Source organism: Mauremys mutica, chromosome 1, assembly GCF_020497125.1.
Source record: "Mauremys mutica isolate MM-2020 ecotype Southern chromosome 1, ASM2049712v1, whole genome shotgun sequence".
In the NCBI taxonomy this organism is placed as follows: Eukaryota; Metazoa; Chordata; order Testudines; family Geoemydidae; genus Mauremys; species Mauremys mutica.
Window position 1 is genome coordinate 29,546,346 of NC_059072.1, and position 21,423 is coordinate 29,567,768.

General features: G+C 43.2%; 1 protein-coding gene across 1 annotated transcript in view; it reads left to right on the top strand.

The window, feature by feature from the left end:
* LOC123377385 (pendrin-like) overlaps window positions 1-21,423 on the top strand; it is a 33,302-nt gene that overhangs the window by 5,243 nt on the left and 6,636 nt on the right. The window contains exons 4-17 of the mRNA XM_045030238.1: window positions 1,474-1,584; window positions 2,041-2,225; window positions 3,404-3,568; window positions 6,827-6,979; window positions 7,081-7,163; window positions 7,720-7,867; window positions 10,396-10,509; window positions 11,158-11,235; window positions 11,467-11,562; window positions 13,198-13,304; window positions 14,485-14,554; window positions 14,918-15,010; window positions 15,127-15,222; window positions 21,091-21,321. Of these exons, the coding sequence (XP_044886173.1) occupies window positions 1,474-1,584; window positions 2,041-2,225; window positions 3,404-3,568; window positions 6,827-6,979; window positions 7,081-7,163; window positions 7,720-7,867; window positions 10,396-10,509; window positions 11,158-11,235; window positions 11,467-11,562; window positions 13,198-13,304; window positions 14,485-14,554; window positions 14,918-15,010; window positions 15,127-15,222; window positions 21,091-21,321 (1,730 nt within the window). The remainder of the gene's footprint in view (window positions 1-1,473; window positions 1,585-2,040; window positions 2,226-3,403; window positions 3,569-6,826; window positions 6,980-7,080; window positions 7,164-7,719; window positions 7,868-10,395; window positions 10,510-11,157; window positions 11,236-11,466; window positions 11,563-13,197; window positions 13,305-14,484; window positions 14,555-14,917; window positions 15,011-15,126; window positions 15,223-21,090; window positions 21,322-21,423) is intronic.

Consider the following 21,423-nt stretch of genomic DNA (forward strand, 5'->3'; position numbering starts at 1 on the left):
CAGTGGGTCGAGTATCTGTGTTTACAGCTGCACCTAATGGCCCCAAACAAGATTAGGGTCTGATCGTGGCAGACATTATATAAAGATAGTCAGAAGCACTCCCTGCCCCCAAAAGCTTGCCATTTAAATACGATATCAGGCTGGACAAAGGTTGGAAGAAAGGAAGTAGAATCAGCTAGAACTGAGACCCAGATAAATATGAGATGACTTGCCTAAGGTCACACAGGAAGCATATGGCAGAGCTGGGAAAATCTTCTGATAACCAGGCCAAGCAGTGGCAGTGCTTTAACCACAAGAACATTCTCTCTCTCTCTCTCTCTCTCTCTCACACACACACACACACACACAGACTTCTTAAAGTTAGAATCCAGCAATACAATTTATTTTAAAATATACTGTTTAAATACATTTTTGGACTCACATGCTTCCTTCTGGCACAAATGTGCACAGAGATAAATTAATACAAAATTTCTGTGGCTTGTTTAGAACTACATACCCTGCATATAATCCCCGGCCCAAGATGGTTGGGTTCATAGTAGCTAGGAGCTGGAACAAAAAAACTGATCCAAAAAAATTAAGCAGATGCCAGGGAGCCTCAAGTGCCTTGGTCCCCAAACCAGACAGATCCCATGACTCTTCATGTGTGCTGCTCTTCAGCCTTCCCACCAGTTTATTATTTATCCTGAAGTCCTGGTAGCCCTTTGTGATACCTCTGAGAGGGGAGTCACAGACTCCATAGTGGCAGTTAGTGCTGCCTGAAACAGCATTAAATTTCTGCACAATTTACTGGAGATGCTCCACAGTTCTAGGGGTGGGAAGGGATATGACACTTCTCCAGATCCCCTTATCTCTCCTGACACTTTATCAATGTAGCTGATAGGCCAAACAGATATGCTGCGGAAGGCAACATGGCTATACAGGGGAAAACATCTTGCAAAGCTGCTTTTCTGCTCTGCAGGGCCCCATCATAGCCTTTGTTACTAATTGGTTATTTTATTGGTAAGGAGCAAAATTTTCAAATTTGGGTGCCATATTTAGATACCTAAATAAAAATGGCCTGATTTTCAGAGGTGATGAATAAATGGACATCCATGTTTGAAAATTCCAGCCATAATTGAGACTTTTTTGGCACAAACTTACCCATGGAAAGGTAGATCATTTGCTTTCACAGCAAAGTTCCCCTGCCTGAACCTTGCAGAGCCCTTAACATTTGTTCCTGTGTTTTGTGAAAACACAAATGGCTGGTGTAACACTTAATACTTACACCTGTAATTACCTGGTTGGCACTCTCAAATATGCTGAGGCACAAACACTCAGATTTGTGCCCACAAGTGAATTACAGATGCAAAATGTATTTTCAAATTGTGCCTGGCTGAAAGGAAGCTGCCTTCCTGAAAATTTGGCCCATTACTTGACCAGAGATTAGTCTGTTGTGAGATTTGTAACTAAAACTATGATTATATATGATTACAGGTTTGGCATTTGCTTTACTGGTTGCAGTTCCTCTTGGATATGGTCTCTACTCTGCATTTTTTCCCCTCCTGACATATTTCTTCTTGGGAACATCAAGGCACCTCTCAGTTGGTAATTGCATACGTTTAATTTCAGTTTCAGTCAATTATCATTTTTTCACAATGTTTATGTTTGGCATGAGTATTAATATTCAGTGTGAGGCAGTCATTTTGTTAACAATATTCACTGTATTGACCTTTAATGATGGCAGGTTTGTGGGGCTTAAAACATATTTTGGCTCAGTACAGAGGGCTATGCATAATGCTTAACTTTACTTGTTCCCATGCACAGCTTTACTGCTTATATTTGTGCTGAAGTTCATCAGTCCTGTGTTCTGCTGGACATCATGCAGAATGAAAACCATGGAGGCACAGAGAAGTTCATTCTAGCTTATTTAATAAACAGGCATTTTGTCATCATAAAAACATTTTAACTAGTTTGCTAATGTAGAATTGCTTATTTTATCTTGCAAACACTTTGATTTTGTGATGTATGTAAAGTCATGCTTTATACTGTTCATCATTACAGGACCTTTCCCTGTGGTCAGTTTGATGGTGGGATCTGTTGTGCTGAGCATGTCATCAGGTGCCAAGTTCCACATAATGAGCAGTAATGCTACAGGGCTTAACAAAACGCTGATAGACACTGTATCCAGAGATGCACAGAGAGTAGTGATTGCCAGTACCCTCACATTTCTGGTTGGAATTATACAGGTAATAGAACTGCCTCAAAGATTCAGTTGCTTTTACTTTATTAAATAATTGGCAAAAATGCAGCTTGAAATAGCTTATTAGGGCTCCCTTCCCATGGTAAAACACACAGGAGGGGGGAAAGTCACCCTGAAATTTACACAGCTTTCAAATGACAGAGAACTCAATAAATTTCCCCCTTCATGGCAGGAGTTCTGAAACAATTTTTATAGTGAGGGTGCTGAGACCCATTGAACCAAATTGTAAACCCTGTATATGATGGAAACCACTTCAAACCAGGGTGGGTGGCAGTACCCCTAGAACTCCTAGTTCCAGCACTTCATGGGAAAAGGTTTGTGACAGCACGGCTGGGAGTGGAGGAGACAGAAGCATAGCGCTGAGAGACTACCAAAAGCCTGAGACAGCTGTAGGGAAACCAAGTTCCAACAGCATAGATCTTGGATCATCAGGAAGGCGGGCCTACCCCTCTACACAGCTCTGCAGTTCTTCCTTTGTCTCCCTGGAAGGTATGCTGGTTGGTGTGAGGGAAGATGGTCCAATGAGTCCTGGTCAATACAAAAAGAAAAAGGCATGTCTAACATAGAAAATGCAGAAGTAGACACCAGATAAGGTAAAAGTGGGTGAGAATTTGAGCTACACAGGACACAGATGGACATCGTGGATAGAGAAGAAATCCACAACAATTGTCATGCAAAGGAAAGAGTCCAAGGCACCATATCAATCCTGCTGTCCCATGACAGGTAGCGATATACCAAAGTTGTTCTTTTGTCCACTTTTCTATTGAAGAACTTGGGAGCAGATTCTGCAGCTGCTCTGTACACAGTACTCCCAATGAAATCAGCAGCACTCACAGTGGCTACACTATGAGGCCCTTCAAGTTTTGCTTAATAAAGTAGTTTCAGACTTTTCAGATTCACACAGGGCCAAGTTACGTGTGATACCACTACTCACACTGAGTAGTGCTTTACTCCACAGATAACCTGATTTACTTCAGTGGGACTATTTATGGTATAAGGTGCTAGTCAGTGTGAGTAAGGATATCACAATCTGGCCCAATCTGTTGCCATTTGACCTGTTCTCAGCCAGCATGCTGTATGGGACTGAATCCTGAGCATTTTGTAACATCGTTGTTGCACCTTTTAACTGTTTAGCAAACTGTTATTCCCTGGTGATTTTTCCAGCTTGTATTTGGAGTCCTTCAGATCGGTTTCATTGTGAGGTACCTTGCAGATCCCCTGGTTGGAGGATTCACAACTGCAGCTGCTTTTCAAGGTTTTGTTGCACAACTGAAAATAGTCTTAAATGTTTCAACCAAAAATTATAATGGGATCCTTTCCATAATATATGTAAGTATGCCCTGCTGATTTGCTTTTGTTTTATGCCACAATTTCTCCATAGCGGTCTCTCTTCCATCTTCTGCCTTTATTTCCTGCAGAGGTGATATACCTAATAGATTGAGGGAATACAGGGTTTTCTTCAAGGACTTGATCCTGGTCCTGTTAAGGTCAATAGATCAATAGGTGTTTGGGTTTAATTGACATGAATTTGCATTTGAGGAAGGCTCCTTTTCCTTTCCTCTGGTTATAGGATGTCACAAGACCGTTATGAGGTCAGTTTAATTCACTTTCAATGTCCTGGGAGAAGGAACAGGTCAGTGAGATGATAACATTTGAATACAATAGTGGAGCGAGATTAATACAATAGAGGCTGACAAAATATAGGATGATTGATGTGATTCTTTTTTAATTTAAGTGGAAGAGACCTGTCTTTCTGGAGGAAAAGGTCCTGCGTTCTGTCCTTGTTAATGACACTGATGTCTGTGTGGCCATGTGCTATAAAGGGTACAGTCCTATGAGGTTAGGGAATTACTACAACACATTTGAGATATTGTACACAATTCTTGTATTATTTTTACAAGGATATCACCCAGTTATGGAGGATGCAGCAGAAAAATTAAAATAATTGATTAGGGACTTAAACGTTTAGCTGTACAGAAATGCTAGAGAAATTATAAATTAAATCTTCCTATCAGATCTGTTGGGTAGATCTTGGAGAAAATGATCAAATGAAGAATTATCTTGACTGCATTGTAGTAATATTGATTTCCTGGATTGTCCCATATTATAGAACCTACAGCTTTTCCCACTGAAGCTAATGAGTATTTTCATTGACTTCAGCAGCAGCAGGGCTGAGCTCAAAGGGCTTTAGACTGGCTATATGCTAACAAGTCTTCAAAGGGGGACAGGCTTTGGCCAAAAAGAATCAGACTTTATTTAAAATACTACTCTCCTGACATTGGTAGAAATGAAGGCCAGTTCAGGCAGAAGTGTATTCAGTTCTTTGCAATGTTTATGGAATGTCCAGTCTATTAATGTATGGAGTGGAATAAATTGGCATATGGATTAGGAGTAATAGTGAAATTGAGAAAAAGAGAAAATCAGGCAGATTATTTGGAAAATCTTCCTGACAATGAGATGTTTTAAGCTGTGGAATAATCTTCCTAGGAACTAATGGAAGCTCTAGTATCTTGGGACACTGAAAGTAAGATTGGACAAAGCACTAAGTAATGCGCTATAGCAGGGGTGGCCAAACTGTGGCTCGTGAACTGCATGCGTCTCCTTTACAGTTAAAGTGCGGCTTGCAGATCCCCCTCATCCCTCCATTCTGCATCTACCAGACTGGGGAGAGGGAAGCTTGGGGCTTCTGCCCTGTGGTGGGGTGGTGGGGCTAGGTGCTTCTGCCAGAGGCCAACTGGTGCCTGCTTGGGGGGGCACAATTTAAAGGTTCATCCCCTCCAACAGCTTGAGTCATGCCTCCCAGGCATGCCCTCCCCAGCCCTCAGTGGCCCCTCCCTGCAACTCCCAGCTGTTAGCTCTGTGGGGAGAGGCAGCAGCAAAAGCAATGGCTCTCCCTGCAGCTCCCAGCTGTTTGCCACTGCCTCTTCCCATGGCTGCAGTTCCCAGACTGCTGGCTCCAGTAGCTGCTGTGCAGGGAGGGGGCTTGATGTCACCATGTGATTGAGTGGGGCCAGCAAATCCTGTCAAAAATCTGGGGGCCACGTGACCCCCATGTGCTCCCCTCCCACATCACCTCTGGCTTCTGCCCTACGGGGAGGAGGGGTCTCGGGGCTCCAGCACCACAGGACATGCCTGCTGTGGCTCAGGGCTTCAGCAGGAGCAGGGATGAAGCCCTGAGCCCAGGCAGGCACCTGCCATGGGGCTCAAGCCCCAAGCTCCTCCTCCATACAGAGTTGAAGCCCCAAGCCTTGGCAGGAGCGCCCCACCTCTTGAACTTCTGAAGATTGTTGTATGCGGCTTGGAAGGTGAGTTTTGGCTGCCCGTGCACTACAGGGAGCAATGCTGTACTGTCATGGAGATGTACCAGATGATCTCTCAGGTTTTTCCATCTGTGTCTTTTATGATAGGCAAAGGGAAGGGCAACTAGGAAAGATATATTTTGAAAAGGAATTAGATGGTGCTCCCAACTCTGGTGAGCCTAAAAATGAAGAGCTGCTGGTCTTGGTTAAAACTCAGTGTCCTTGTAGTGTAACAAGTGGGTCAAGCAAAGCCACTGTGTGCAGAGCACAGGAATGAATGAGTTCTAATCCCACCTCTGATAGTGACTTGTGTGGTCTTGAGCAAGTATTTTAACATTGGTGTGTCAGTGTTTCCCCACGTGTAAAGTAGGAATAGTAATAATATGTGCTCACCTCCTTCACATGGGTGTTGGGATGGAATTAGTAAAAAGGGTGAGAATAATTAGTAGTCCTCTCTCTGGATCAGCCTCCATACACTTAGTATTGAACGCATATTATTTTTACCATTTTGTCAGCAGTTTAAATTTTTTTTAAAATCAGCTACACAAATTGCTGTGTGCAGTAAAACAATAAGGTCACATCCTCCTTTGCCTAGTGCTGCATGGATGGAGAGAGATCCTGCCCATTACACACGTGCTGTAGGAATCCTCCTGGCCAGGGCTGACTTCCAGTGGAGAGCTTGGGCACCATGAAGTGAGGTGACCTTGGTTTTCCCCAGAGCAGGATCCATGATGACAGAACCATACTCTCTGGCTATGGACAATGGAGTCAGGGAGGCTGAGCAAATATTTAATCCACACACTAGATACCATACTCCTTGGGCACATGGTGAGTGAGCCAGTGTTTTAGCCATGCATCTGCTAGCTCCTTCTTGAGCACCACGGAAGGATCTTGCCTCCTATATGGGCAAGGAGGAAGAGGCTCCATATGTCCTCTTTCTTGCCCTGTGCTTCAACAAAACACAGGCAGGATTTAACCCTTGTTACGTAGTATTAATTATACAGAAGTTAAAAAGCATCTGATAAATAAGAGATCAGTCATTCTCATAGTTGTGCTCCTTCAGTTAAATTCACCATGAGATCAACCCTCTGATTCACAGAGAGTTTGATAGTGCACAAAAGAAACTCACATTCATAATCAAATTCCTCAGGCCAGTAAAAATGAGCATATGGGACAGGTAGTCCCTGTCCTTCTCTGAGATTTTGTGTCTGCTTCTCTGTATGGGCTATTTTATCATTCTATGTAAGTGGCTTCAAGTATTTTGAATTTTCTTTTATTTTTTTTTCAGACCCTCATTGAAATATTTCAAAGAATTGGTACCACCAACATTGCAGATCTCATTGCTGGGCTACTCACCATTTTTATTTGTATGGTAGTTAAAGAAATAAACAATCGATTCAAACACAAGATCCCTGTTCCTATTCCTATAGAAGTAATTGTGGTAAGCAAAGTACCCTAATAAGAAACACAGCAGACTGGGCTGATTGCAGGAAAATCAGAGCAATGTTTCAGTATTAAAACCATTGTTTTATTTGTTTCCAGATAATAGTAGCCACAGGGATCTCATATGCTGCTGACCTGGAAAAAAAGTACAATGCAGACATTGTTAAAACCATTCCTAGAGGGTGAGTGCACTTATTTTCTGAGACACAGCTAATATTTTAAATGGCTATTAATGAGACTAGTAAAAGAATACTTGTTGCTAGTCCCGGCCAGGCTGTGGAGGGACGAGACTTCCTCTTCCTCTGCACAGGCCTCTCTGAGCCAGGTCAGGCCCATCTCTGGGAACCTCCCGCAGCTGCAGGAAGCTCTGCACCTCTGTCCCCTGCTTCCTGCCCCCCTAGCTCCTCTGTCATGGGGGAGAGGTCACTGTATGCGGAGCTGCCCCACCATCTGACCAACCCCCATGCCTAAGGGAAAATGGCACCAAAATATAAGTTCATCCAGCATGCCATTTTCCCTAAGGCCGGCCCTGTCAATAGGACCAGGATTTGGCCATATTGAACAAGGTAATCTTGTTGTATGGTCTGCAAGTGTTCCCATCTTTTTGTTAATTTGAAATATTATTGTTCACGTTATCAGTAGTATGTATGTCCTGCTGCCTTGAAGCTTCTTGACAAATCTAGTAAACACAGAATATGATTAAAATTGATAATGTAAATATATTTTCTTAAATATTAGGTTTTTGCCTCCTGAGCCTCCAGCTGTCAGTATGTTTTCAGAAATGATAGCAGCCGCATTTTCCATTGCTGTGGTTGCTTATGCTATCGCTGTGTCTGTGGCAAAAATCTATGCAACGAAACATGACTATCCTATTGATGGAAATCAGGTATATGAAACCCAATTAATTTAAAAACAAATTAAATGTAATTTGGGCATGAAGGATGCTTATATGTTCAAACTGGAAAAGAAATTATACAGATTTATCAGACACAAGTGAAACACTCATATGTGAAATTAATTAAACTATTTGAAAAAGCAGATAAGATATGGTCCTGTGATACAGTCAGTGATACATAGAGATGAGACTGGTGTGAGCTACCCAGGATACTGAACCAGAGCCTCAGTCCTAGTTAATCTCCTGTGTTGTTCCAGTGACATCAAGGCACTGAAAGATGCTCTCAAGAGGCAATGGGGTATAACCATTATGTAGGGGAATTCTGTGGTGATGTAAACCTGGAATAATTGACTTTATGTGGCCTGCTTCCACTTCTCTGCATAGAGAGTGTTCTGAGGTGGCTGGTGGTAGGGAGGGGCAATGCTGGGCTGGTGAACCAGTACCTGGAAGACCACTCCAGTCAGCATAAGTTAGGCCTGACCTACAGTTAGTTTTTGTACCAGTTTAACTCTTTCAATTGGGAGTATGATTTTATGCCTATATTATTAAATTGGCACATCCCCTTAGTGTAGACACAGTTATACTGATATTAATGTGTGTATGTCTGTACAGCTTACTCCTGTAAATGTATGGGTGTAAGCTGTGCCAGTGTTGGAACCTTTATACCACTATCACTGCATCCATACTGAGGCGTTGGGGTTGTATTGCTTTAACTATAGCCAATTCTAAACTCCTCTATGTTGGCCATTGTGTATCATCAAACTATAATACACAGTGTTAACATTGGGAAACACTTTAAATTAAGGTTGCCTAACATGTCTTCACTTGCAGTTTAATAAGGCTAAGTGGGTAGTACAGCTGCATGTACTGTTTTCAACATTCTACCTGCACTGCCCTGTTCCAGAAGATATTATGTAGTGATTACAGTAGCTGAATGATTGGTAATCAAACAAAATTATGTTCCTTCTAGTACTAATACTATGCCTAGCAAACATTCAACAACAAAAAGTCCTAGAAAGAAAGCTTGATTACTAGTCTACTTAAACTAGATGAGTGAAAAATAGAGCAAAGTTGTGTTGAAATCTGTGTGGATCATCTAAGTCTGTTCTGTTTAAGGATCTGGCTTCAAGATCCTACCCTGGTAGTAAAACCTTTTACATAAACTAAGGGCTCATCTAAACAGTTTTTGTACTAATGTAACTATATTGGTTTAGAAACTGATATATTGAACCCCCCCAGTATGATGCTGTTTTACTGGTATAAAAATGCTTATATTTAGATAGCTTATTTTGGTAAATTTATGGAATTAAGCTATACCAACACAGGCATCTTTATTCTGGTACAACTGTGTCCACACTGGGGGATTTCACCAATTTAACTATATTGGTTTCTAAGATGATGTAGTTAAATCAGTAAAAAAAACTGTGTGCAGATCAGCTCTGAAATACTTAACAGCAGCTGTTGTAATGAATCCAGTATTTTGTGTAAGCCTACTGTACTTCTCACTTTACAGGCTCCCATAAGGAAATGTTATCTTTGCTGTGCAATCAGGGGGCTGGAACAGTTTTTATAGTCGGGGTGCTTAGAACCATTGAACCAAACTCTAAAGCCTGTACAGTAACTCCTCACTTAAAGTACTCCCGGTTAACATTGTTTCCTTGTTACCTTGCTGATCAATTAGGGAACATGCTCATTTAAAGTTGTATAATGCTCCTTTCTAAGTCATTTGGCAGCCGCCTGCTTTGTCCACTGCTTGCAGGAAGAGCAGCCCGTTGGAGCTAGCTGGTGGGGGCTTGTAATCAGAGTGGACCGGCAGCCCCCCTGTCAGCTCCTCGCTCCCCTAAGTTCCCTGTGCTGCAGCTGCCCAGCAGGCTAGCAATTGCCGATACTTAAGACTGGGGTCAGCTACTTAAAGGGGAAATGTGCATCTCTCGCTCTCAGACACACGGTGTGTGTCTGTGTCTGCTATGCTCTCTCCCCTCTCTCCATGCCTGCTGCCTTGTAGAGTGAGGCTACATTAACAACCAGTTAACCCTTGAGGGCTCAGCCAAATGCTAGTTCATCATTTAGCACTAATGCATTCCCTGGGAAATATCCCACCCTCTGACTCCACCACCTCAACCAAGCTTCACAATCATCATCGCTGTGTACCAGTATTAAATTGTTTGTTTAAAATTTATACTCTGTGTGTGTGTGTGTGTATGTATATATATATATATATATATATATATATATATATATATATAGTATTTTGTCTGGTGAAAAAATTTCCCTGGAACCAAACCCCGCTCATTTACATTAAATCTTATGGGGAAATTGGATCTGCTTAGCATAGTTTCACTTAAAGTCACATTTTTCAGGAACATAACTACAATGTTAAGTGAGGAGTTACTGTATAAGATGGAAACCTTTTCAAACCGGGCGGTGCTGCTGCCCCAGCACCCCTAGTTTCAGCACCTATGCATGTAAATGACATCTTAAAAAATCTACATTTACATCATCATCTAATCTTCTTCTAGGAATTTATTGCCTATGGGATCAGCAATGTGTTTGCAGGAACTTTCTCTTGTTTTGTTGCTACCACTGCTCTGTCACGTACTGCTGTCCAGGAAAGCACTGGTGGGAAAACCCAGGTAATGGGTTTATTTTACTATTAATTTTAAAGATATTTCAGTTTAATATTGCATAGGGCAAAGACTTCACAGACGGTTAACTCCAATATGTTTGTATGTATGATGCTGGTTGGGCTCACAGTGGGATTTGAACCTAGGTCATGTAGTGGTAAATGCATGAAACACCACTGCTAAAGCTAAAGGCCAGCATAATGCAAATGGAGCCTGTGACGCTCACAAACTTCTTATGTGGACCAGCCACTAGAGGGACACAAAGACTTTCCTAGTGTGGGTTATACGTTACATAATAACAACTGTACACTATTTATTTAATAGTAGGGCCATTCAGAGGATAAGTAGCAGGTAGAATATGGAGCTGGTGTGGATTTCTCCTCTTCCCTTACACAAAGTCACCCTTTCCCAAGGTACTAATTTGTGATGATTTACATGGACTGATGAGACTTAATCACCTTATATAGTTGAATTGTTCCTGGATTTGGCTGTGTATACTTAAAGATAATAAATGTTTAAGTCTTTGTAAACAAGGTCTCCTTGTTTACAAAGAAATATAAAATATACCAACATATGCATTATTCGTAGTGAGTTTGAAAACATAGCAGAGAGTCTAAAAATACTTGTTTCATATCAACGCTACTATTGTCTTTGCAGGTTGCCAGCATAATCTCAGCAGGGATTGTACTGATTGCCATTGTGGGTCTGGGGAAACTGCTAGAGCCCGTACAGAAGGTATGATGCTTCTCCTGTCTAGCACTCTTACCCCTTCACCATTTAGGCCATATGCTCAGCTGATGTAAATTGGAGTAGCAGCTCCATTTGGAACTGTGCTGATTTATACCAGAAGACTATCTGCCTCATAGTGTACAATTTTAATTTACTTAATAACCAGAAAACTGGCCCAAAAACATACAGTGTGTTCTCTCTTCTGAATAACCCAGTTTTCACAATCTCTCTTGGCAGTCTGTATTGGCAGCTGTTGTCATTGCCAACTTGAAAGGGATGTTCATGCAGGTGTTTGATGTTCCTCGTTTGTGGAGGCAGAATAAGGCGGATGCTGTAAGTCATTTACTTTTTTCCTAAATGTTTTGGTTCTATTTCTCTTTTTGTGTTTTAACCCCACCCAATTTACTCATAACTTCCACACTTTGTTAACAGAAACATAATTTTGTATTGTTAACACCAAAAGACTTTAAGACAGATTATCTGGTCCATTAATGCAGTTTTGTGTTAGTCTGCCAACACAAAACTCCCCTAAAGCCAGCAGATCCAGCTAGTGAAAATCTCCCCCTGTGTAGGAGGCACCTGTGGCAGCTTCTATATCACATTCATTCCTAGTCTCCCATCGGAAGGGGTGTGTCTAGAGGAAAGGGGGCTTGATCAGGTGCCATCCCTTGCTGTTAACAACCAGCAAAGTTTAGAGTTGCCTTCTAGTTCAATCAGCTGAGCTGCAGATTAATGTAAAGACAGCCTGAAGTCACTTTTACCTCCCCATTCTGGTCTTTTGCTGAGCACAGTTTGGCTGAATAAGAGAATCTGGCCCCTTATATTCAAATTCTGAACCAATGCATAACCAGTCCCCAAATGTTCCCATATAGCCTGCAACAACAACATTAGTGTGGACCATGCCTGGACCAATATCATCACAGTCCTCACCAAATAAATGTTTTTTTCTTACTTGGAGCAGTAATAATCTGTGCCGGAATGTGTGCATAGGGGCCCTTGCTGTGTCAAGGGATGTATGCACAATTACATCTAGACTGTGCCCTCAGACCCCTCTAATCTCATCCCAAGGCACCCTCATATCTCTTATTGGAGTTTCTGTGTAGCATGCTTCTGGGAATCAAGTATTGCATGGAAAGTATCATCTCCACATAATCCCTGATATGCAAATATTTTCTCATGAATGCCTATGCTTCTCCCAAGTTCCTTATTTTTCTTTGGTGCTTTATGGATTGAAGGCCCTCAGGCTTCCCACCCAAATCCCAAAGTCCTTACTCAATTTTTACTCAGTCCTTTTCTTGGGCAAAAGTCTCATTGACTTCAATGGGAGCAGATGGTGCTCAGCACCTCACAGGGTTGGGCCCAATGGGAGTTTCTGAGCTATGACTCAGTAAGGAGTTCAGGAATTAGCCCAAGTAGGCAGCACAGACTTCAAAATGTGTGTCCCCCCACCTTCCCCACCCGGTTTATTTGAAATACTACCCATTTGTGGTACAGATCCTTCTCCCAGAAATAAGTGGAAGCCTTCCTTTGCCACTACATATCTGAGGGCAGACTGTCATCCTACAATAAATAAGGTTCTTGGGGAAATACATTGCTTCAAATTCCTGGAGTGAAAATAACAAAAGTAGCTGCTGCTTGAGAGAAGTAAAGACAATGAAAAATTGTATCCTCTTTAACTGTACAAGGGATAACTGAGTCCCTGCTAGACTTCGTTACCTTAGAATAGCTTGATAATTTATTGCCTAAAAAACAAATATGAATAATAAACAAAACAAAGATGGGCAAAACTGGCTTGGAAATAAAGGAAGAGTTTAATATAGAAGTCAGCACATAGTTTGGGTATTTTGACCATGTTAAAGCTTAAATTCTTTTGTTGCTATTATTATTTGGTGTAGTGATTTTCTGCTGTGAGCAGAAGCTATTTTCTTTTTTAATTCAGAGACACTGTGTTTGTTCTTTCCTCTCTAGATGATCTGGATTTTCACATGTGTGGCATCCATCATTCTGGGACTTGATTTGGGATTACTTGCTGGCCTTGTGTTCGGATTACTGACAGTTGTGGTGAGAGTTCAGTTGTAAGTAACACAGAAACAGAAAAACCAGTCAGTGCTATAGGTAAGGGAATTTAGGGAAAAGGAGAGAATTTATGTCTGAAAATCAGTCATACTGACCATGATTTTGAAGTGAAAGAAAATCTACCCTTCTGTTTCTGAAAGAGTGTTCATAGATTCCAAAGCCAGAATGTACTGTGTTGTAGTCACATTGATGTAAAGGATGCATGCATTATTTTTGTGATTGATCTACTCTATTTTTTACCTGGCCACCTGTCATTTAGGTACCCATGAGAGATCTTAAAAGGGATGGAAGCATTCAAAATAAAGTATAAGAAGATATTCGAGTAGCCATACTTTATCAATTACTTTTCACTCAGTATAGAACAGAACCACCGGGGGGAGGGGGAAGACACATGTTGAGACAGATAACATTTTGGCAAGTAACATTCTCAGCAGCTACTTATTCTGGATGTCATTATAAGGTTCCTGTAGAGTAGAAGACATGTGCAGTCATATGTTGTAGGGTGACCAGACAGCAAATGTGAAAAATCGGGACAGGGGGTGGGGGGTAATAGGAGCCTATGTAAGAAAAAGACCCAAAAATCAGGACTATCCGTATAAAATCGGGACATCTGGTCACCCTATATGTGTGCTGTGTGACCATTCCTCCACCTTCACCCCACCCACACTTTATTGCTGCTTTAAGATTCCATTCCAAGGTTCACATTTTAGCTGTTGACTATGGCTCTGGTGTTCCCCGCACTGCCTAGCATGGATGAGAGCAAACATGTGGAAGAATAAGTGAGACTGAATGAAGGTGATGGGTGACTTCACAGGATGTTGCTCTACTGCTCAGCCACCTCATAACTCTTTCTTGCTGAATATAGAAGATAACACCTTTCCTTCCTCCTGGAATCCAGAAAGCAAAGCTGACATCAAAGCCAGTCCATAGCTTTGCTGTCAGGAAGTGCTTAAAAGTGGTGCAGTCAGTATGCTTGAGCCGCCATAGACCAAAGTGCATCACATCCAAGCAAGGGCCTGCTATATCCAAGGGAATCCCCTGCGCAGCCTCCTGCTGGGGCTATTCCGTTTGCTGATTCTCACTATTCTGTACAAGGTTACATGTAACAAGTCATCCCATGTTATACGTTCCTCAACTGAATGTTAACTTTACACCATGTTTTCTTTTTGTTTCTGTTAGTCCCTCGTGGGGTGGTCTTGGGAACGTTCCTGGCACAGACCTCTACAAGAATATCAAGGACTACAAAACTGTAAGTGTTTCTGACTGGTTATTTTCCTAATGGCAGCCTGCAAGCTAAAGTGAGGTATGGAGTTCTACCTTGCAGCTCTATGGAGCACAGCTCCTGAAGATAATGGATCTCAGTGTAAAAATGTCCATCTGGAGCCAAGTGGTCAGACCACATTGCATGCTGGGAGCAATAGTTTCTGGGAGCTAAACCTTTATATTAAAAGTGAAGGTAGCTAGCAATCAGCTCCTTTTAATATAAATTAGGTGCCAGCTTGGATTCTTGGCAAGTAATCAAACTGATGCTCTATTAGGCTAAATCTGTGTGCTGCTGCTAATTAGGTAAATGTAATATCCATGCTTGACCTTGAAATTATTTTGACAACAGGTTGTTGAACCAGAAGGAGTGAAGATTCTCAGATTTTCCAGTCCTATTTTTTATGCTAATATAGATGGATTGAAAAGCAGCCTGAAATCCACCGTAAGTAGTCTGTGATGATTTTGAAGGTTTGCTATTTAATTGGCTTTGGAATTTCTACAGCTGTTTGCCTAGATAAAACAAAAATCATTTTGATAACTTGGTCCTGGTTTCTATAGGTGGGATTTGATGCAATTCGTGTGCATAACAAGAGGCTCAGAGCACTGAGGATGATACAGAAACTGATCAAGAAGGGAAAATTAAAAGCAAATAAGGTAAAGTTCATTTTTTTCTGCTCTTTGTTAAAGGGTACTGTCATGGCTAATAGCTCTATATGAGGCAAGCTGGCTTTGTTTTGGTTCACATTGATATGATGTAAGCTTCCATGTATTTTATTTTTTAAATAAAGAAGAGAGAGTTTTGACAGATCATTGTTATAGGAAGTATGGACCCTACATGGGACTTGGGAAGCTAGGGGTGAAAACCATGCATCAGGCCACTGGAGGCAACTACACTTAGTGGTAATCTATGTGGTGTAGCAAAGAGCATGTTTAGCTGTGTTCCCAAAAGGTGGCAGCATTCACCCAAAAGACAGCAGACTAGGCTGTGTTAGATGTTCAAGGAGGCTAGATGGGTATATTTCTTAATGGACTCTCTGTAGCGTAAAAATATAATTAGGAAGGTCAAAAAAAGACTCAAAAAGTTACAGCAATTTTTTTTAAGTACATCAGAAGAAAGAAGCCTGCTAAACAACCAGTGGGGCCACTGGATGATCGAGATGCAAAAGGAGCACTGAAGGAAGATAAGGCCATTGTGGAGAAACTAAATGAATTCTTTGCATCAGTCTTCATAGCTGAGGATGTGAGGGAGATTCCCAAACCCGAGCCATTCTTTTTAGGTGACAAATCTGAGGAACTGTCCCAGATTGAGGTGTCATTAGAGGAGGTTTTAGAACAAATTGATAAACTAAACAGTAATAAGTCACCAGGACCAGATGGTATTCACCCAAAAGTGCTGAAGGAACTCAAATGTGAAATTGCAAAATTACTAATTGTAGTTTGTAACCTATCATTTAAATCAGCTTCTGTACCAAATGACTGGAGGATAGCTAATGTGACATTAATTTTTAAAAAGGGCTTCAGAGGTGATCCTGGCAATTACAGGCTGGTTAGCCTGACTTCAGTACAAGGTAAACTGGTTGAAACTATAGTAAAGAACAAAATTGTCAAATGAACAGAATTTGTTGGGGAAGAGTCAACATGGTTTTTGTAAAGGGAAATCATGCCTCGCCAATCTATTAGAATTCTTTGAGGAGGTCAACAATCATGTGGACAAAGGGTATCCAGTGGATATAGTGTACTTAGATTTTCAGAAAACCTTTGAAAAGGTCCCTTATGAAAGGCTCTTAAGCAAGGTAAGCTGTCCTGGGATAAGAGGGAAGATCCTCTCATGGATCAATAACTGGTTAAACGATAGGAAATAAAGGGTAGGAATAAATGGTCAGTTTTCAGAATGGCAAGAGATAAGTAGTATCCCCCAGGGGTCTATACTGGGACGAGTCCTATTCAACAAATTCATAAATGATCTGGAAAAAGGGGTAAACAGTGAGGTGATAAAATTTGCAGATGATACAAAACTACCGTATTTATCGGCGTATAACACGCACTTTTTTCCCCTGAAAATAGGGGGCAAATGATGTGTGCGTGTTATACGCCGATATATACGGTATTCCTGTAATGATATCCATTAAATGGCAGTTCCTCTCGAGTTAGCAGCAAGCAATTGAGAATCCTTTTGATGGTTTACAGCAGGAGCTCAACTGGCCCAGCAGAGGTGACCAGTGCAACCAATTACTTGGTTCTGGGATCTGTAACTGGATGGGTTAAGAGGAAGTCCAGGTCCAGGACAAGTCACCAAGGAGTAACTGGGCCCACAGGCAAAGGCGGGAAGAATCAGGTTTTACTTTGCATCTGTGGCATGAAGCATTGTTCTTTCCCTTCTCACTAGTTCACCATGCCACTGAGCCAAAGATATGGTAATGGTACTGGACCCACAGCACTTCCTTTCTGGTGGGTCCAGTTCCTTTCTTTCAGCACTTCCCCCGGCAGAAAAGAAAAGCCCCCCCCCCCCCCCAGCGGCGCGGAGCGGCGCCCTAGCCCCTGCCCCCCTCCCGAGCGGCGTGGCCCGACCCGGCCCGAGCCCCCGCCCCCCTCCCGAGCGGCCAGAGACCCCGTCCCCGTCCCGTCCCCCCCCCCCGAGCGGCCCTAGCCCCTGCCCCCCTCCCGAGCGGCGCGGCCCGGCCCGAGCCCCCGCCCCCCTCCCGAGCGGCCCGAGATCCCGTCCCCCCCCCCCTCCCGAGCGGCGCGGCCCGGCCCGAGCCCCCGCCCCCCTCCCGAGCGGCCCGAGACCCCGTCCCCCCCCCCCCCCTCCCGAGCGGCGTGGCCCGACCCGGCCCGAGCCCCCGCCCCCCTCCCGAGCGGCCCGAGACCCCCGTCCCCCCCCCCACTCCCGAGCGGCGCGGCCCGCCCCGGCCCGAGCCCCCGCCCCCCTCCCGAGCGGCCCGAGACCCCGTCCCCGTCCCCCCCCCCCCCCCCGAGCGGCGTGGCCCGACCCGGCCCGAGCCCCCGCCCCCCGCCCGAGCGGCCCGAGACCCCGTCCCCGTCCCCCCCCCCCGAGCGGCCCTAGCCCCTGCCCCCCTCCCGAGCGGCGCGGCCCGGCCCGAGCCCCCGAGCGGCCTTAGTCCCCGACCCCCACCCGCGCGGCCCGAGACCCCGTCCCCGTCCCCCCCCCCGAGCGGCCCTAGCCCCTGCCCCCCTCCCGAGCGGCGTGGCCCGACCCGGCCCGAGCCCCCGTCCCCCTCCCGAGCGGCCCGGCCCGAGCCCCCCTCCCCGCGAACCTTATTTACCTTATAAGTAGTAATAATATTAATAAAACAAGTTCTGAGCTACCCTTATTTTGCTTCAAAGTCCTTTATTTGAAATTTAAGTTTTTTTCCTGAAATTTCCCCCTTAAAATGAAGGTGCGTGTTATACGCCTGTGCGTGTTATACGCCGATAAATACGGTACTCAAGATAGTTAAGTCCAAAGTGGACTGTAAAGAGTTACAAAGGGATCTCACAAAACTGGGTGACTGGGCAACAAAATGGCAGATGAAATTCAATGTTGATAAATGCAAAGTAATGCACATTGGAAAACATAATCCCAACTATACATATCGAACGATGGGGTCTAAATTAGCTGTTACCACTCAAGAAACAGATCTTGGAGTCATTGTGGATAGTTTTATGAAAACATTGACTCAATGTGCAGTGGCAGTCATAAAAGCTAACATGCATGGGCTTTCAATCTTCCCCAATTTACCCTTGTGTCAGATTTAGGAAGCGAATGCCCACATTCTCCACCATGTCATAGATTGTACTTCTAAGATGCACCCTTGGGGTAAGGGTGGGCACCTCTCTTGTCCAGACATCCTTCTCTGGCTGTAGGCATTGCTGTATTGCTGATTCGGAGCATGGGGTGCAGCCCTCTGGCTGTGAGTCAAAGGGAGGCAGCTCTCCCTCCCTTCTGGCCGTAATAGCAGTCCAAAACAAAATAATTCTGCAGAATGGTGGGAATCAATAGGAAACGAATAGATGATAAAACAGAAAATATCATATTGCCTCTATATAAATCCATGGTATGCCCACATCTTGAATACTATATGTAGATCTGGTTGCCCCATCTCAAAAATGGTATATTGGAATTAGAAAAGGTATGGAAAAGAGCAACAAAACTGATTAGGGGTATGGAACAACTTACATACGAGAGGAGATGACTAAGAGTGGGACTTTTCACCCTCGAAAAGAGACAACTAAGGGAGGATATGATAGAGGACAGAAATCATGACTGGTATGGAGAAAGTAGATAAGGAAGTGTTATTTACTCCTTCTTATAACACGAGAACTAGCGGTCAGGAAATGAAATTAATAGGCAGCAGGTTTAAAAGAAAGAAAAAGAAGTATTTCTTCACACAACGCACAGTCAACCCATGGAACTCTTTGCCAGAGGATGTTTGTGAAGGCCAAGACTTATAGCAGGATTAAAAAAAGAACTAGATACGTTCATGGAGGATAGGTCCATCAATGGTTATTAGCCCACATGGGCAGGGATGCAAAACCTTGCTCTGAAGTGTCCCTAGCCTCTGTTTGTCAGAAGCTGGGTGTGGACGAGAGGGGATGGATCGCTTGATGATTGCCTGTTCTGTTCATTCCCTCTGAAGCACCTGGCATTGGCCACTGTTGGAAGACAGGATACTGGGCTGGATGAACTGTTGGTCTGATCCAGCATGGCCATGCTTATGTTATTATAATGCAAGTGGCAGGAAGCAAGACCCTTTGTTTTGATGTAATTGTTTATTTTGTGACACGTACTGAAATGGAGAGTGGAGATTCTTTTTCCAGCCGATGTTGCCCAGACACTTCCACATTCAGAAAAACTATCTGAGCCGTGTACCAGGCACCACATGCCACAGAGTTGGAAATCTCTATGTTTGGGTGAAATATAGGTGGATGTAGGAAAGGGCCTGTGACTATGTATCCATTCACCAGCCTCAGGTGATCACTGAGAAGCCCAAGGTGCACAGTTGTGTAGCACAGTGCACTCTCATATCATTCACGGTGATATGACTGTATTGATCACTCACCTCTCTTTTTGGTGATATGCTGGGAAGGGGAAGTCCCTGGCACTGGGATGTGACTGTGAGACACCCAGGATTACACAGAAAGGGCAATGTACATATAGTGTCAAGTCTGGTAAGTGGCCGTACACCTACGATCACTAAGGAGAGGAAGTCATCTTGGCCCACAGAGAGCTGTAACCATCCAGTGCTGAATCTAAATGCTTTGAGGTATATCAAGGTGCAGTAAAGATCAATGCTCCATCATAAACCACTGCAACATGGAAGCTTTATAGAACATTGTGGCTGCTTCAGAGTCAAAATGCATCTGGTCAGTACTCGTTAGGGAGGGGAGCCATTAACTGCTGATAACATGTTTAACTAACTGGACAATTCTCCTGATAAAGGGCAATATGTTCAAACATGGGCACCTGAAGAGGATAATCAAATTGCAAATATGAGGTGTCAGTTTGAACCTCATCTTCAGAACTTGACCCATCTAGTGAACTCTACCCTAGAGCATTTTCAGGGCCTGGGGAAAAGAAATCCTTTCCCTCCAGCATGCAGGCAGCAGTAGAACTCCTCCATGGCTGCTACTGTAGCCTTGGGGTTGAGGTTGGAGTGACCATTGGCAGCTGTGCCCACAGTATGTTGGGGAGGGGAGAGAAAGTCCAGTGGATCTGGATGCAGTGGATTACCTGGTCCTTGCTTTACTCCTCCTCATCCCTACATCTGTTTTACGAAGTTATAGACTGGCAGTCCCTTCAGAGCTACATTCTGGTGCACAGAGAGTTCAAATCCCTTACACAGGCTCCTTATATCTTGCCTCCTATATGCAGAAGAATTTCATAGGTTTTCCTGCCAACAGGGCATTCCACAGCTGCTTAAATGGGGCACCATTTATCGTGCTAGTTGTAAAATGGCCATTTATACTAAGTGCTTATATGAGTGTCCAAATGTGGAATGTAGATGTCCTACTGAAGTCCCCACAGTTGAAGGTTGGGAATAAGTGTCTTTTTTTGCCAGATATTATACTGCAGGATGCTAGATTTTTGTTTTCTTTCAAATTTATATGATGAAATATTCAGTTAAGTGACAACAACTCTTGACCCTTGATTTGTTATTGCAACAAATGTAATACATATAATTCAAAAATAAAAACATCAACCCTAAAGATTCTATAGGGTGAGGTTCTCAAGTGGAAGCTTGTTAGTTGTTTTCTGGACAATGGTTTTCCCATATGGCTCTCCTCCCTTAATGAACAACAAAAAAAAACAGGAAAGAAAATACACTGAATGCAGGGAGAAGTGCTAATTATTGGCTCAATATTGTTTCCATTTAAGTCATTTAGTGCAGGATCAGTCATATGTGAAGAAATGAGGATAAAAATGCTTCCGCCATTATTACTTAAATAAGCTAATATGGAAAAATTCCAAAATCTTTGTCCCTGATTAAATGATGTATTTCTTATATTATCTGTTCTGATTAGAATGGCATCATCAGTGATTCTGGGACTACCAATGAAGCTTTTGAGTCTGATGAAGATCTCGATGATCCTGAAGATCTTAAAATTCCAACCAAAGAAGTAGAGATCCAAGTGGACTGGAATTCAGAACTCTCAGTCAAAGTGAATGTCCCCAGAGTGCCTATCCACAGTTTAATTTTTGACTTTGGAGGTGTATCATTCTTGGATGTTGTAGCCGTGAGGACAATGAGACTGGTAAGTCTTTTTTTTTTTTTCTGTGCAATATTAGTCATTGGTATGTTAGTTAGGGACAGTTTAGCTGAAATTCATTTTGAGTTTCTCAGTGTATGTTGCTTT